A 16,743-nucleotide genomic window follows, 5' to 3' on the forward strand; every position below is an offset into this window, starting at 1 on the left:
TATTGGGCGTGTCGGTGACAGACACAAACCTGAAAAAAAAAAGAATATAATACAACTAATTCAAGATTAAAAAGAGGTACGATACATGTGAAAGAACAAAGACATAGACTTGGAAACACAACAAGATTCGAGAGCTTTTGAGGATAAGGGCCGACGCTGGTGTCAATGTAAACAAAAACGTGTGGTTTCTGCAACATTCTATACGTCATGGCCTTCCCTCTGCATGCAGGTACATTTCCTGTTGTTGCGAACACATCTGACCCGGACAAGCTCCAACTACGTTCTTCTTATGTGAAAAGAGAAGTGTGGAAAATGTCCAGACCCAATTTTCTGGAAATCTTCAAGTCTGAAAACAGCTACACACACCAAAGACGAACAACACACTCACAACACGGAGAGACACATTGTCGATTTGAGATTTTGCTGATTCTGTAGCTTAGCAGTTTTTAATAATGGTAGATGTGAAGGCTGTATGCTAATTAGCCAATCAGCAAAAAGCGCAAAAATCACAAGAAATGTCTGCAGACGACAGACGATGTGTTGCTCTTCAGTCGTGACGCCGCACTCGCTGCAAAAAGAGCGTTGAGGTGTTGAACATGAGTAAGGTTTGTCTGTCTGTGCACGTCCCCACCTGTCTCTCACCACCACTGCTGCTGTGTACCCACCTGCACTCTCTATAGATAGCATATGTTTGTATCTCCCCACATGTGTGTGTGTGTGTGTGTGTGTGTGTGTGAGACCACTCACTGTGCCTCTCTTTCTTCCTCTGTTTCCTCACAGCATGTGATTGCCATCCCGTGGGTGCCGCTGGCAAAACCTGTAACCAAACCACAGGACAATGTCCCTGTAAAGACGGCGTGACTGGTATCACGTGCAACCGCTGTGCTAAAGGCTACCAGCAGAGCCGCTCGCCCATTGCCCCCTGCATAAGTACGTGGAACCAGTCTTTACCACATCTGCCTCACCGTAGGACAAATGTGGAAGGGACACACCTGACACCACAATCTGTGATGGGAAACACACACGTGCATGTATAAATCACGCACAGTAACAGCAGACACTCCTACACTGCTTAAATCCTCTCATCTTTTCTTCAGACAAGTTCTCAGTGTCTCTGACTGTTGGTTTTCTGACCACTAAATCTGCTATCTTAAATAAACACACCATTAAACCGGACCTCAGGGTTATGGCTCGTTGGTCTCCATAAATCTGAGTGAAACCACAGAGCTGCTAACGCTCAAAAAGAGTAGAAAGTGTAGAAAGACTTGGGTTGACTTATAAAACTGATTCTGTTCTCAGCTTCCAGCCTTGGTTTTATTTAAGTATTGCCCATAAGGCCTGTTCTTTAGGACTTAAAGACGTCCCATAGGTAATAACCATTCATGGCCATCGACTGGCTCTTCTGTTTCAAACAACACATTTTAATTGGGGCTCTGGTCATTATAATGAGGAAAAATGAATTACATTCCTATGAGGAATAAATCTCTATATGTTCCATAAATTATAATTCCAATAAAGGAATAAATTAACTCAACTTATATCTCTAATTCTTGGGAAGGTAAAGTCAAAGCGCCTCTATGATGATCCCTATGTAATCTCGTTTAATCTGTAAACGCCTCAGGTTAGATTTAGCGATGGCGTTTGCTAAGCTTCATTTAAATAGACAGGTCACATTATATCTTTGACGTCCTTCCAGAGCTGTCAGCCATGAATCTACACGAGTCAATTACTAGAACCAGGCTCATTATTTAAACTGGCACGCGTGGTGACTGAATACAGATGGAAGAAGTTCTGATCAACACCGGCAGCAGCAGGGGACCTCCGGGCTTCAGGCGCGCTGATTGTTTTTCTTGTCGTAATGTCGACCAATTCGTCACGGGAGCAGACCTCATCGTGTACACAAGTCAACAACAGGCGTGCACCTCGTTCCACGCATTAGATGTGTGGTGCACGATTGACTTACGTGTTGTGCGCATTCAGAGAGACGGAGGCAGGTTTCCTCAACCCCAGCGGATTTTACTCCATCGAAAGACTTGATTCTTTCTTTCTTCCTTCACAGACAACCTCTTCACCTTCACACAGCTGAAATCACCAGTGATTTGCACTTCTTTCCCTTTTCTTTGCACGCGTCCTTGATACATGGCTTTGCCTTTTGTCCTCGTATACCCCCTGTTTGCTGTGTACAGACTTTTTGACGAGCCCCTCGTCTCCCTGATTCACATAATAACAAAGCAATCATTTGTGTTTTATACCTTCTGATGCCATCCTTGAGGAACGTTCTCAATGCATGGTTTCTCTCAGTGTCAACTTCCTACAGTATGAAGGAGGCCCGAGAGAATCAAGTCTTTGGACGTCCAAAATACAAACAGTGCTGTTGTATTTTAACACTGCAGCACGGTGCCAGGGTGCAGGATGAAACAGAGAAATACCAACTAAACAACAGAAGATCCATTTAAAGTTATTAACAACATTTAACATGAATTAAACTAGCAATGACAAATCATTTGGAGGTTAAACTTCAGTAAGGACTCCAGTTGCTGCTGGTGAAACAGCCAGCAGGTAGACGATGACATATTTTCATTTAAATAGAGTTAAATAAAAACAGCAGAGACATAGAGAGAGATGGGGAGTGACATGTAACAATGATCCCTGTCTGTAAATGGTGGTTCATGCTGGTGCCTAAATCCTGCAGCCACTCCTTAACAACATCCAACTGGTTTGTAGAGGACCATGTTTATTCATTGCTGCAGGAATTGTTGATTCAATTTGTAATTGAGCAGCTTTGACAGTTGCTGAAGGTAGAGAATTGAAATTGAAGAATGAGGACTGGAGTGGAAAAAGATGAGATCACTGAGATCCCTGAGTGATAAGGGATAAATTAAACAAAGGTGCAGATGTTCGGGGAAAGATAATGATCTTCACATGAGCTTAAAATAGATACTTTTGCACTTTGACCCTTTAGATTATACAAATGATGCATTCCTTTTGAATATTACACCTTTCCTTAACACTGTAGAGAGTTTACACAGAGTTAAAGGGAGGGGAAGGACAACTGTCCCTGGTCAGACTCAGGCTACGTCCACAACAAATTAGAGGGTGGAGCCAGGAGCATTTATTCCCTGTATGATCTCCATCCGTAGTAACTTGAAAACTTATTTCACATGACCATTCACCATTGAGCATACCGGTGTAAACTTATCTGCAGCTGGTTTAATGCTACAAAAAACAAAGAAACTAATAATGAAAAATACGACCAGGGATTTATTTTTGTGGGCCGAAGTGGAACCAGCGTTACAAATACTTTAAATTGGTTATTGATATTGCATTCACTGCTTATAGTCAATTTGATAATAAGAATCAGGTTAAGTACATTTGCAGCCTGCATTAACAAATATAACAGTTTCCGCTAAGAATCTTGTCTGTTGAAAAAAATGTAATTGCAGACCACCTCATAGCCTGAACACTGACATATTTAATTTCCTTTATACTTTTTAAACTGAATCCTTTCTCATTAAATAGACACATTCACACATCGTGCCAACATGCACACAAAGACAACCAGACATGTAAGGTACAATGTGAACCAACAGTGATACTGATCTTTCTTTGTGTTTATGTTTCCCCTGGGAGAAGAGATCCCGGTCGCACCTCCTACGACTCCGTCCAGCAGCGTAGAGGAGCCGTCAGGTGAGTCAAGTTTTATATCTATCTATGACTGCTGCTACATATCCACATGGACACATGAGGCCTGCAGGGAAGGATGATGGGAATAAGACGGAGGTATATAAATATGAGTATGAGATTTATGCGATTTCTTCAACCCAATATTTGTGTAAAAAAAAACTGACTGCAGGATAAATTGGATCCCTCTTGCCTTTCCCCTCCTTCCTTGAGCTTCATGAATATTAAATCCATTAGCAGCAACCCTGGGATGTGCCCCCTTTAATCTCCCACACTTTCACAATTAATCAGTCTAACTGCGGCACCGTGGGGTGTTGGTCTAGTGAACAGCATTTGGGGCTGGCAGTTTGTTTGATTTGAGTTTTTTTTTTTCTCATCTCCCCAACTCTCGCCGACTCTCTCCCAGTCCGATGCAGTGAAGTGCGAGACGGGGAAGTGGATCTTGTAAAGTGGATCTTGTTATGTATTCTGATCAGATAAGATATTGTCTTATCTTTAAGGATGATGTCAGGATTAGTCACGGTACATAAGATACTAGAGCTGGATGATATGACCCAGAATCCATATCACAATATATTGTCAGAAAGGGTTCAAGAACGTTAAATGTTATTGTTGTTTAATGCATCAGTGCATGAGCCAGCTCTCTCCAGATTTTTTAAAGGTGGTATTAAACCTAAATATTATGAACTGGAATATACATTTAAACATTTGTTAAATTTCTGGTGATATGTTGTTGACTCTGCCACTGAGGTTATGTTTTCACCCGTTAGTTTGCTGATTGGTTTGTGCGTTTGTTTGTAAGCAAGATCACACAGAAACAACTCAACAGATTTCTAAGAAACTTGGTGGAAGGATGTGGTGTGAGTCAGATTTTGGCGTTGATCGGGATCAGGGGGCGGCTGCAGGAATCCTTTTTTCCAATGCGACATCAGAGGGCATTTTTCATAAGAATTCATGGTTTTTAAAGAAAAACAAATTGGGCTTGTTCGATTCTAAGCAAGATTAGAAATACAGAATGGATTTCCTCCAAACGTGGTGTGAGGACGGGACATGGGCCAAGAAAGAACCCATTAAAATTTGGAACGGATGTGGACTGTTGGGCGGATCCAGGAATTTTTTCACTTTCTTTAACACTGTGAGGTGTGTTTTTTTTTTTACATTTTAATAGATTTCCCAAGAAATGAGTAATGGCTCTTGATGGAGAAAAAAATCTGGCATATTTAGGGGACTGATATCTAATGTGTGAAATTGGGTGCAGCTTAATTGAATGTAAGGGGTTACATGAGATTGTTCAGAACTGTGATATGATTAAACAGAGTAGTAAGTGATTCATACTGCTGATAATTCTATGTGATTTTATGCTATAATTGATAATTTAACTTTTTAATTTCTTGCAGTTGCACAGTTCATGGTGTGAGTTGAAACTATGAAACACAATAACACAGCACTAACAGATAGGTCCTGTTGAAATAAGTTCCGTGTTTTGTCCTGCACAGTGGAAAAAGTTGAGTCATATGGCTCTCAGCGAGTTTGCTTCATGTATCACCCATGAAGTGGCAGGAGGCCCGAGGTCCACGCATATGTGAGTGTGTGTGTAAGAGGCTCCTGCAGCTGTTGCTGGACCCTCCGTGGTCCCCAGGCTTCCCCGGACAGCTCAGATTGACAGCACGGTCAGGATATCGCTGGTCCCCAACCCTCCTCCACTATTTTTCCTCTTTCAGTCTCTTCTGCTCTCCTCCACCTCCTTCGTCTCCCTCTGTTTCACGCTTTGTCTTCACATAACACTGTGGGTGGTGCCGAGCGAGACTATCTGGAGTTTCTCTGGGCCCCCTTGTCAGGAATCTGTCCACTTTTGGAGTGGAGGAAATTTTTTCTTCACCTCATTGAGGGATTACTGAAGAAGTGCGAGGGGGACCCGTATTATTTTATCAGCTTAAATAAAGGCACAAGGTTGATCTGCATATTTCTCTGTTAGCATTCCAACAGTGAGATTTTAAATACACAAATATTTTGTATGAAACCCTCTTCCTCAGTTCACTGTTGTGAAATCTTTGCCTGTAGCAACATCTTGTAAAAATCTTCCTGTCATAATCCAATTGATTAAACCGTGTCATTGAACAAATGTAAACACAACGTGAAGGAGAGCGAGTACGAAGCTGCAGATAATCTAATCACCGCTGAGTGTCCTGGGAATCCCCTCTCATATGTATTACGGGCAGGGGTCCGTTGAAAATAAGCACATTGCAAGGTGGAGCACCTTGATGGAAGTCCTGCGCTGCTCATGTCAGAGTCATGAGAAGCTGAGGGTCCCACCGGACCACCCGGGCATGAGGCCCAGAGGATGCATACATTACATCTCGGCCTCCTCAGAAGGTCGTGGAGCAAACGCACTTCTGCTCGGCCTGGTATTCAAACAGGCTATGATATCACCTAATACAGTACGTGATGGAAAACAGATGTGGTCATTGTATCATTTGATTAAACCATAACACAACGTTTACTGCCTCATTGGACCAGTAGTACCTGCAGGAATACACAGTATCATTACAATTATTATTATCATTATTATTTTATTATCAGTAGTAGAAGTAGAAGAAGGAGTTAAATAACAATTACGTTTCGAATTATTTTGTAGCTTGACAGAAAATACAAAAACAAATTATTTCACAAAAACAAACTAATACATTTTGGTAATACACATTAAATCCATTATCTTTTACGAAAGCCAAAGATGAAAAATCTGAAAACCACAAGAGAGAAATTCGAAAGATGGACGATTGAGGTGGAGAAGAAAATGGTTTGGAAAAAAAAAAGATGAGAGGAAGAGGATGCTGAAGAAATGAGGAAGAATTCAGCGATCAATTAGGAATATATGAGGAAGGGAACATACGTGTGCGTGATGAATGTGCGTGTGAGATATTACAGAGGGTGTTCAGCCGACAGCTGTGAGGCAGGTGTCTCGTTACGCCTCAGTCCAACAAGGGTGGGTGGATGGGTGGGGTTGGTGGTTTTGGGGGGGGGGGGGGTTGGAGCGGAGGGTGTGAGGGAAAACGGAGTGGATATTAATTTGTCTCCCGCAGCAGGACTCTCCCCCTTCCGACCACACGGAGGGCTGGAATGCATGGAGAATACCTCCGATGGTGTGGCCCAGACAAAACACACATTGTGCGGGTAGGTCACGGATGGTGTGAGTCGCCACTCCCACGGGTCATGACAGAGACGTCTGCACGGCAACGAAATGTGGAGGAGATTAACCACTGATGACCTGTGATGGCCGCCCCGGCCCTGTCAGGATACACAGGATGTGAAAGTAACTGATGATGATGAGGAGAAGGAGGGATTGGAGTGACGATGATGAGGCTCGTAAGGGAAACAAGGTTCAGTCATACACTTGTGTGTGTGTGTGTGTGTGTGTGTGTTGTCTGAGGCTGGAAGTGATCACAATTTGTGTCGGACCCCTCCTTGGATTTTTTGGACATGAGTCTTGCCTTACACACCCAGTTCAGTGCTCACCAGCTCCACCGCGCTTTACAGTCATGTCAGCATGGGATCTTGTTACGCTCTTAATTGTATGAGAGAGTTAGAGGAGACATAATTGTGAAGGACACATTTTACGATATGCTGGGCCAAAAATAGAAAAGCGCAGTATCGAGTTCTCATCATCAGTGTAATAATTTTTGCATGGAATTTACGTCTTAATGACTTGAAGACCTTGGCAGCGTTATTTCCTCCCTGCGTGTCGAAGGTTTGGGTGATAACCAACAGGAGTCCCCGCTGACTCGTCTGGATCCGACTCATCTCATCGCACAACATCTGAAAGGAAAATCGCAAATCAGGTCAAGAACTCCAACAGCCTCTTTGCCTGAAAACAAACCATCTTTTACAATGACAATACAAAGAAGAAGAGGTGGTGGTGGAGGAGGGGGGGGGGGGGGGGGGGGGGGGGGGGGGGCTCTTTTCTTTCTCTCTCTCTTTTTCTCTCTGTCTTTTGTTGGCCAGGACCCAAACTCACAGCTCTGATCAGCACAGGGGCAGCACACTGGGCTCCATAATCTAATTACATGCTTTATTTGCTGCAATTTGTTTCTCAATCAGTGTGGTTGGAGGAGAAAGCCCTCCTCCCGAGCCGTCATTTGCACGTCCATGTCTAACTGCCCCGCCGCCGCCGCCGCCGCCGCCGCCGCCGCCACGTTCACACTGTCTTGTATCGAGATGAATCCAAAGTGTGTCTGGATCTCACCGATACACATTGCCGTTCACACCTGGCTTCGACCACAGAGACCGGTTTCCATCAGATTTCAGTCGCCTTGCTGTATTTGATTTTATCTGTGTGAGCCGCTGCATGGACTCCACAAAGTACTCTACATATTTGTATTCAGCAATACTGCTAAAGAAGTGGTGGAGGTGGTGGTTACCTCAAAACTTGGACCATCAAAACCTTTTTATAGCCGTCACATCAATTAGTCAAGGGGGTGTTCTGTCCTCACTATACAACGTGAGACAAACACATAAGATCCAGGATCAGTGTTTTTCACAGTTTCCAACACTAACATCCTGCATATACTCTTTTATCATTTGTTGCCACAATTGTATGTTAAACAGAAGCAAAATAGCAAAGAAATCCACAAGGAATTTGCCCTTGAGCGTATATGATTCACCACCGCAGTTCGGATGGCATCACATTGCGGCCAAATTGCCTGGTGAAAGTTTTTGCTGGAAGAGTCTGTGTTTTTTCGCCCTTGTGTTGGCATCCCCACTATGTCGCACGGATTGGGCCACAGTTTATTTTGAAGGTCGCCAATTCAAATAAATTCAGCGGCTGCATTGTCTCACAGAAGGCTGAAGTTGGTTTGAATAAGTCTTTCTGTAAACTGTAAAAGTATATTCCCTGGTAGAACTGAACCTGAATGTTGTAGACCACTTTGACTCGGAATAATGTTTGCTTGATGTACCCTGAAGAAATGTGTCTTCTTTCCTCTTTTGCTTGAATCATGACAAATGTTTTGGAGGAGCCAGAGTCTACAGCGGTGGGGAACTTTTTTCCATTCAAGGGCCATTTCTTCCTTTGAGGGTCATGCTAAATATTTGAACACATGATCACCAACCTCCAATGGATGGAATTGTTTCTCTTTGATGAGACGTCCGATGTACGATGGAAGTGATGATGATGACACCAGAAGCAGCTGGTTTTCCAGGTTTCGGTCTGTCAGTTTTAAATGTCCGGACAATTGGGCCAGAAACTTCTCCAGAACATGGAGGCATCTGGGTAGAGCATGCAGAGGGCAGGACATAACGTATAAATTCCGTTGTGGAATTCATGTGTTTTAGTTTCACAAGACATCGACACCAGTGTCAGCCCTTATCACCAAAAGCTCATGAATCTTATCTTGTAATCTTTTTTGGTGTCTTCTGTGATGGAAGTTTTCTGGAAACTGGTGAAAGGTGTACGACACCCCTTCTTCATCCTGAGCTATTTGTGGCATATTCTTTTTTGTTTATTTTCAGCTTTGCATCCATGCTGTTTGCTCGTAGTGAATTGTCCAGACAATATCCTGCTGTATTCTCACTTAGAGATTTGCTGCACATTCAGCGCATGTCTGACGGCAGCTAGTTTTGAGAAGAGCTGCAGACTCAGTAGCTTGTCCCAAACAGATGCAGTAGAGCTCGAGCAGAGGGAGGCTGTTGTAACAGCTCAATGATATCCCTTTGTGGGCTCATCAGCTGGATCAACATTAAACAATGCAGCAAAAATGCTCAGTTCCTTTTGTTTGGAACCTTTCACCCAATGCCTCAAGGGTCCAGCAAATTCAGACATCATTCAGCTTCAGAGATGTTCATCCAATATCTTGCGCCACATCAGTAATCTGCTCGGCAACAGTTCTGTCAAACTGACACTTTGGAATAGTTTGAATTTGTCCAGTTCTCGCAGCTCCGCAGTTGCAACAAGGCTCCTTCACAAAGTCTCCCTCCTGAATGTGGGTACAGCGTCTAACCTATTAGCTCGCTCAACTCGTCTGTGTAACATAAGCTCTGCCAGAATGTGGTGTTGTGAAAGCTGCTCGTCGGGCACACGAACTTCGCAGAAAAGGATTAACTTCATCAAAACACATTTGTTCTTGCAACTTTCCAGCTGGAAGAATGCTCGACATTGACCTTTTTCATCACCGTGTCCCTTTCTCTTGGAAAGGGTGACATTCTACTTTTCTATTCTCGACAGTCGCCATGAAGCTCGTCATTGAGGACACGTAACAGCTACCTGTGTTTCCTTTGCAGTACCTGCCCCAAACATCCCAACTGATGATTAGGATCAGTCAACGAACCTGCATTGAATATACACAAGCTTGTGCACCACTGTATTCTACTCTGTTAATACTGAGGGGCAAGTTTTACTTACTCCTACTGTAAAACCTATCGAACACCCGCGACTGAACCTGCCCCAGGCCTGGCTTTGCTTCCATCTATAGGCCCAGCTAAATTGAACAGTACTGTATCCAGTTGCGTGGCAGCTTTAGGAACAAGCATTCCGAATGAAAACGATTAGCTCGAAGACTTGTACAGCACTTTGACAGAAGGGGCAAAGGTCCACCTCTCAGTTACGTGCTCCTTGGGGCTCTGAAAAGCAGGAGACAAAGCGCTGTACTAACTGCGTGTACTCAGAACACCCAAAGCAGATTTGAGCGCGGTGCTACAGGACTGCTCCCACTTCCCCTGCTTGTAACGCACTCACAAAGGGAACATTTGTCCTCACGGTAGGGGACTGCCTGGCCCTAAATGGGGGTCTCGGGGTGCTCTCAGCGGGGCCTGGAGCTGTGTCTCAGGGGTACACTAATGGGGAACGAAAGGCTATCAAAGGGAAGTATCATGATGGCATCAAGGGGGGTTATGAGAAAACAAAGCCTCCTTTCCACAGCTCCCCCCTCCATCATTTACATGGTAATCAGGTGAAGCTCATATACTAGACTCCTCTGTTTCATTTGCTTTGCCTGTTTCTGTTACTCTCTCTATTTACTACCACTGGCTTCAGCTTTGTGGCCTTGCTAACCCGCTTGTGAGGCTACCAGCCGGATTTTTTTCAGTCTATTTTGGGGTTTTATTCAAAATCCCGGTCCTCCTCTTTTGCCTCTTCTTCACACCCCCCTGATAAACTTCACTCCTGTCTTCTTTTTTTTGTCAACCTCTCCACCCCTTCGCTCTCTACCAGTATCAATCCTCCCGCCTCCTTCTCTTTTTTTCGGGTGCATTTTTTCTTGTCGCGGAGTTCCCCAGGCAACCTCATTCAAGCGGAGCATAAAGGAGAGTAAAGGCATGGAGCAAAGATCTGGTCCCAACAATGAAGTTTGTTCATATTCAGGCAGCCTGAAAGCTCCAGTCCTTCTTCCACCAGCCCATCACTCTCCTCCACTACTTGCTGTCCATCTATCTTTTCCAACCTCCTTCCTGCCCTCTTTTCTTTTACTACACTCATTCCATCTTGCAGCACAGATGTGTAAACCAATTCAGTACACTGGATTCAATTTATGCAAGCCGGGAGAGGGCTGAAGAAGCCGAGAAAATGGGAAAATTACTTTTTTCCAGGATATGGCCCTCCCTGTACAGCGTGGGTTGATCACTGAGGTTATGTACTCTTTGGATTGTAGAGGCCTGTAAAGTGGAGGGAGGCTGCAGGGCCTTCTTCACCTCATGTCATAAAAGTGAATGTATCCGCAGATCGTGGATCTATTTGAAAAAGCTGCCTGTGACCCTGTTTCTCCCCACATACGGTTTTCTTGTTTTGAATAAGGGAGTATACTCTAAGGTTCCCTATCGTCAATCATGCAAGCAATTTGCAAACTTCACTTGAGTTTATATGTGGTTTTCATGCACAGGAAATGTCCAGCAAATATATAAACTGCTTGATTTTGATGTCCAGAAAGTAAATGAAGCTGAAATCAACTTAAAGAACCATCGTAAGGAGTTTGTAGATACATATACAAGTGGGTGACCCTTCTGCCTGCGTGAGGTATTTGTTCACCCTGTCCGGAGTGGACATGCGCCCCCTCCTCCTTCACCAGAGAGGGTCCTCTGCCTAACGCTTCATGGATGGCTAGTTTTCCCTTCCTGACCTCCCTTTGTGTGGCATTGACCTGCTTCACACCCCCCACCCTCTACTCCCTCAAATAGCTGCCAGTCCTCTGTGCTCTTTCCCCCTAGTCCACGCTGCAATAAATGCAAAAGCTTGACATGGTCCTCCATGGGGCCTTGAAGTGATCCCGGGGTTATTTTCTTCGGGAGGCCGGGTGGGGTCGGGGGGGCTGAGGTGACAAGCGAGGTGAGATTTGTTGGGAGGTGGGGGTTGACGTGGGTAAAGGGTGGTCTGCTGGAGTCTGACTCATTCCCACAGTCTGACCGGGAGTAAGTTGGTAGAGGGCGGTGGTAATTTGTATTTCTCCAAAACCGCTGCTGGTCTCATCTGCTCCATTGTGGAAATGGTCCCAGGGTAAAGTGCCTCTTCCATGGCCCATTAAAGTCCCATCAGACAACATAATCAAAATGTGTCTCTTACTTTTCCTAAAACTTTTTTAAAAAGAAAGAAAATGCAAAAGAATGTCTTCTTTAAAAAAATTACAGAATTAGCGAGAAATATCCAACATATTTCATACGCTTCAAACTCAGGGTTCACTGTGGATTTGTTTTCAAACGGTTCATTAAACTCCCAGCTCATAGTCATTTTAACTTGTTTACCCTCTCTCCACATGCAAATATAATTATTTCAGAAATTCAAAGTGTATTTGTTTAAAACATATGTGAATATTCTTTTATGAATTTGTAATTTATTTTGTATTATGACAGAAGAATACACATTATTTATGAGAAGGAATACAAACAAATCAGCCCAGCATGTTATGGCTTTGCAACTAACCCAATGCTGCAGGCCCATGAAAAATGCTTAAGGTTTTTAAGGTTCCTGTCATTAATAAATAGTAAAATGTAAATTCACAAAAAGCCTAAAACAACAACCGCATTCCTACAAAACGTATTCATTGTTTGTTTTCACCCTCCTGCCTCCTAACTGTATGTTTTTCTTCCCTTTTTCTTCTTGCAGACTGTGACTCTTATTGCAAGGCATCTAAAGGCAAACTGAAAATCAACATGAAGAAGTACTGCAAGAAAGATTACGGTGAGTCAACAGACGACAGACATTTAATGACTTTGATTAACGGCCATTTGAACGGGAAATCGTAGAAACATGTGCTCTGATGGAAGAAACAGTTCACTGACTTTCCTCCAGATAGAAAACAAAGTTTGTTTATAGTTCTCCAAAGAAAATAAGAATAAAAAAATAAAAAAACTTTACAGGAGCACTGATCTGACTGTGCAACATCTCCCTCTGATTCTCTCTGACGCGCTCATGTATACGTTGCTGGGGAACTGCTGTAGTTTACAGGGGAGGCATTTTACTGATGGCTTACTCCAGCTCTCTGCGGACAGAGACAAAGGATCAAACAGAAGACTGCAGGTCTTAAAGGAGGAAGGGAGAAGCAGACAAACAGAAGGAGAGAAAAGGACAGGATAAAGAATTGCGCTGAGGTGTGTGTGTGTGTGTGTGTGTGTGTGTGTGTGTGTGTGTGTGTGTGTGTGTGTGTGTGTGTGTGTGTGTGTGTGTGTGTGTGTGTGTGTGCATGTGGGAAGGGTTGTTTCTGAGCAGGCATTTAAAGGCCCGAGCGGATAAAGCGGAGGCAGTGTGACGGACAGTGGGTGCGCTCTAAGAGATCCTCATTAAGGCAGCCCACTTCCCCCACAGCCAACGTGTTTCTCGCCGCATTCCTGTGGGCGTCCGTCCGCCACGCTATTCAAGGTGTGGATAAGACGTATGACCTCTCCCCTCTGTCCCCTACCCCGATTGAAGTCAGGCTTCTGAGGCGCTCAACCAAGCAGCGGCATCCTGCAGCATACCTCAGCAGCTTGACAGACAGGCCTGAGCTTTTGTTCTGCGGGGATTTGGAGGAGTTAGTGGGGTCAGCTTATAGACACCTCTTCTTTCCACCAATGCCCACCTCGCCGCTGATGTCGTGAGAAGAGCCGCGTCTCTGGAGTACGTCAGCTCGATGGCTGAGGCTCATTTCTCCAGTTTGGCCGAAAAGCTTTACTCAGATCTACAGTTGTAGATAGCAAACAGTCATTTCATCAGCGGAACGTTTGTGTCAGCAGCCATGTAACTCCGACTGATAACAACTGTCGGAATCCATTTGAGGGTGGAGAGGTGTGGAGGTAAAAAGAGACATCAGGATTTCCTGCTGGAGAAAACATCACTCAACCCGATACTGAGTACCCTCATATCTGCCAAGAGCCTAACAACTGATTCGACTTTTGTGTGTGTGGGTGTGAAGTGTAGGGAATCTGCTGGTACCGATGTGTGAGATAATGCCGGGTGAAAACAAATGGAAGTTCTCTTTCTGCGTGAGTGTTATTGTGTGTAGGTGCAGGATGTTTTTAAATGGGGGCAGAGAATCTAAGGGGGTGGACATAGAAGATTTTTTTTTTATTTTTAGAATGGGGAAGAAGATTCATTTCATTACCTCCTGGGAGGATGTTTTGTTTTCGCCCTTATCCGTTTTTTTGTTGGTTAGTTTGTTTGTAAGCATGATTTTGCCAAAATGACCACAAAACTTGGTGGAAGGTGCGGTGTGTGGGTTGGGGAAGAACTCTTTCAATTTTGGTGCGGATCTAGTTCAGGGGACTTATCCCAGATTTACTTTTTTACTTTTTTAAATCCTCAGGCAGATTTAGGGGACTGGTTTCTACAAGTGTGTGCAACTTGTTGCAGTTTGAATTTAAGGGGACTGTTGGGCCTTGGTGGAGGTATGTGTCCTACTGAGAGACATTCTAGTTTATATTGTTAACATCTATAGAAACAAATTGAATGTATTCATACACAGAACAAATAATTAGCACTGTTACAGTCTAAGGAAATTCCTTTTTTATAACATATACAGTTGAATTACTTCAAACCTTTGAAGGCTTTCACAATTTCTATGATCAGGTTATTGTATTTTGTTTCATTCAATCAATGTGTCCACCATTAGTTTCAAATGCTACATCACCCAGTGTGTAATCCACTTTCTCCGTGCCCTTCACCAGAGGGGCTTTGTGCTGGCGACATACATGAGAACCACTAAGCCTCCTTGTCATATCCATCTATACTTTGCAACAGTATATTCATGGTTCGTAGTAAACCAGAACAAGACGCCTGCACAGTGGTAACCACACGCAAGCTTAGCGAAGCCAATCGAAAAGTCAAAAACCATGTAAATCTACAGGATAAGTCGAGGGAGCCATAGATTTGGACCGTTCTGAAAAGATCAGCAGGGGAGCTGCGCCGCACGCTGCCTCGGGAGACGACGCTACATGTTTCTGTGGTCGATATACAGACGCACATAAAGAATCACAGGAGGGAGCGGGGTGCATGGAGGGGGGGTGAACATGTCTGATGTCAGAGAAATGCCAGGGATAACTGCACATTTCAGGCTGCATCCACACTATACGTGTTTTAAAACACATCACTATGGCTATGTTCACAACTGCCACCCAAACTTTACCAGAGTTGGCAAGCGCCTCTAATGGAGAAGTCTGGAAACACTGCAGCTGTGTTGTAGTATAAGGCTGGTAAGATACTGAGCCATTTGGGAATGATCATGCAGTCACCTGAATCCGCTTCCTGATTGGTTCTTATCAGCTACAACTCTACCAGCGGTGAAGGAAAAACTTTGTAAACGCGGTTCCACTTCGTTGTTTTAGGTCACCACCATTTAAAGCTTCAACATATTAGTATGGATGTAGTCTCAGTGTCCACAGTGCTCACACTTGTAAATGGTGGCCGAATACAAACGGAGAGGACAGCATCAAGTAGAAACTGGTCACATTTCAGGTGCCATGAGGACTTCAGGGGGAAATAAAACGATTGTGAAAATGATCCACTTGCAGAAGTAAGCAATAAAATGTGTGTTGACAATGTCAGAGTGCTGCTCCCTCAAGCACAAAGTCAAACTACTCAGTGATTCAGAGGCTCCTCTAGAACAGTGAGAGTCTAAATACAATGACTATAAAGACACATTATTGAAATGTACTGATCTGCTGTCATAGTTATATGAGAAAATATCTATACCCCTGAATTTATTCGTCCATTTAATATGAGGCCGGAGCATGGTTAGCTTAGCATTAACAAAATAGACAACAAACAAAAGGGAGCCAGGCTATCTTCAAAAGTCTGAGATTTTTCCTCCTGCACATTTATATCTCGTAAATTAACACATATTACATTTGCTTGTTTAATCTGTGCAAACATCTAAGTGTAAATTGGACAAGTTATGAATAAACTGACCATTTGTTGGACAGGAGCAGTGACTTCTCAGAGTCCTTCCTCGCTGCTTAGAGGCCCACAAACACTACAGATGGTTTCTGCACCCGGCCAAGAAATAAGATATGTTAACGTAAAACCGTTAAAACCAGACTTACAGTTTTTACACCTTTTGTACTGATTAAACAAACAAGACAGAGCCAGACCAGTCATTTCCCTTTGTGTCAAGTCTTGATGCTGAGCTAAGGTAAGCATATGAAAGCATATCACCCAAAATATTATACACAGAAGCACTGGGAAATAAAATCATACTCTGGTGTGTTTTCAGTCTTGCAAGACAGAAGGTTACTATGGAAGCCTTTTTAGATTTCCACCGTTCACTGAGTGCGACTCCAGAGGAAGTGATCCAAAACGCACGGTTCACTACGTGACCTGAATACAGGACGTACACTCTTACATTCGGATGTTCAGCTGCATTAGCTCCACGCTCAAGGTGAAACCAGTGACCCTGGAACACGCTGGTTTCGTTTCAAAAAGCCATCCCATAAGGACAGGAGGACTATTACAGAGCCTAATAGAGATCTGGTCAGTTTAATGCATATTGATATCTCCTGGGGTGGGATCCATGAGAGGCAGACCTCTCTTCCCTCCTCTTCCTCACTCTTTCCTCGTGCTCCCCTCTCTCTCTCTCTCTCTCTCTCTCTCTCTCTCTCTCTCTCTCTCTCTCT

At 43.9% G+C, this 16,743-nt stretch overlaps 1 protein-coding gene across 6 annotated transcripts in view; it reads left to right on the forward strand.

The window, feature by feature from the left end:
- The window catches only part of ntn1a (netrin 1a), a 62,907-nt gene that overhangs the window by 41,276 nt on the left and 4,888 nt on the right, over positions 1-16,743 (forward strand). For 4 of the 6 annotated variants that reach the window (XM_034593377.1, XM_034593362.1, XM_034593352.1 and 1 more), the window contains exons 4-6: positions 781-930; positions 3,631-3,687; positions 12,764-12,838. In XM_034593377.1, the coding sequence (XP_034449268.1) occupies positions 781-930; positions 3,631-3,687; positions 12,764-12,838 (282 nt within the window). The remainder of the gene's footprint in view (positions 1-780; positions 931-3,630; positions 3,688-12,763; positions 12,839-16,743) is intronic. The other 2 variants (XM_034593387.1, XM_034593395.1) reach the window with 2 other exon arrangements.

The sequence above is a fragment of the Hippoglossus hippoglossus genome, chromosome 1 (genome assembly GCF_009819705.1).
Source record: "Hippoglossus hippoglossus isolate fHipHip1 chromosome 1, fHipHip1.pri, whole genome shotgun sequence".
NCBI classification, from domain to species: Eukaryota; Metazoa; Chordata; class Actinopteri; order Pleuronectiformes; family Pleuronectidae; genus Hippoglossus; species Hippoglossus hippoglossus.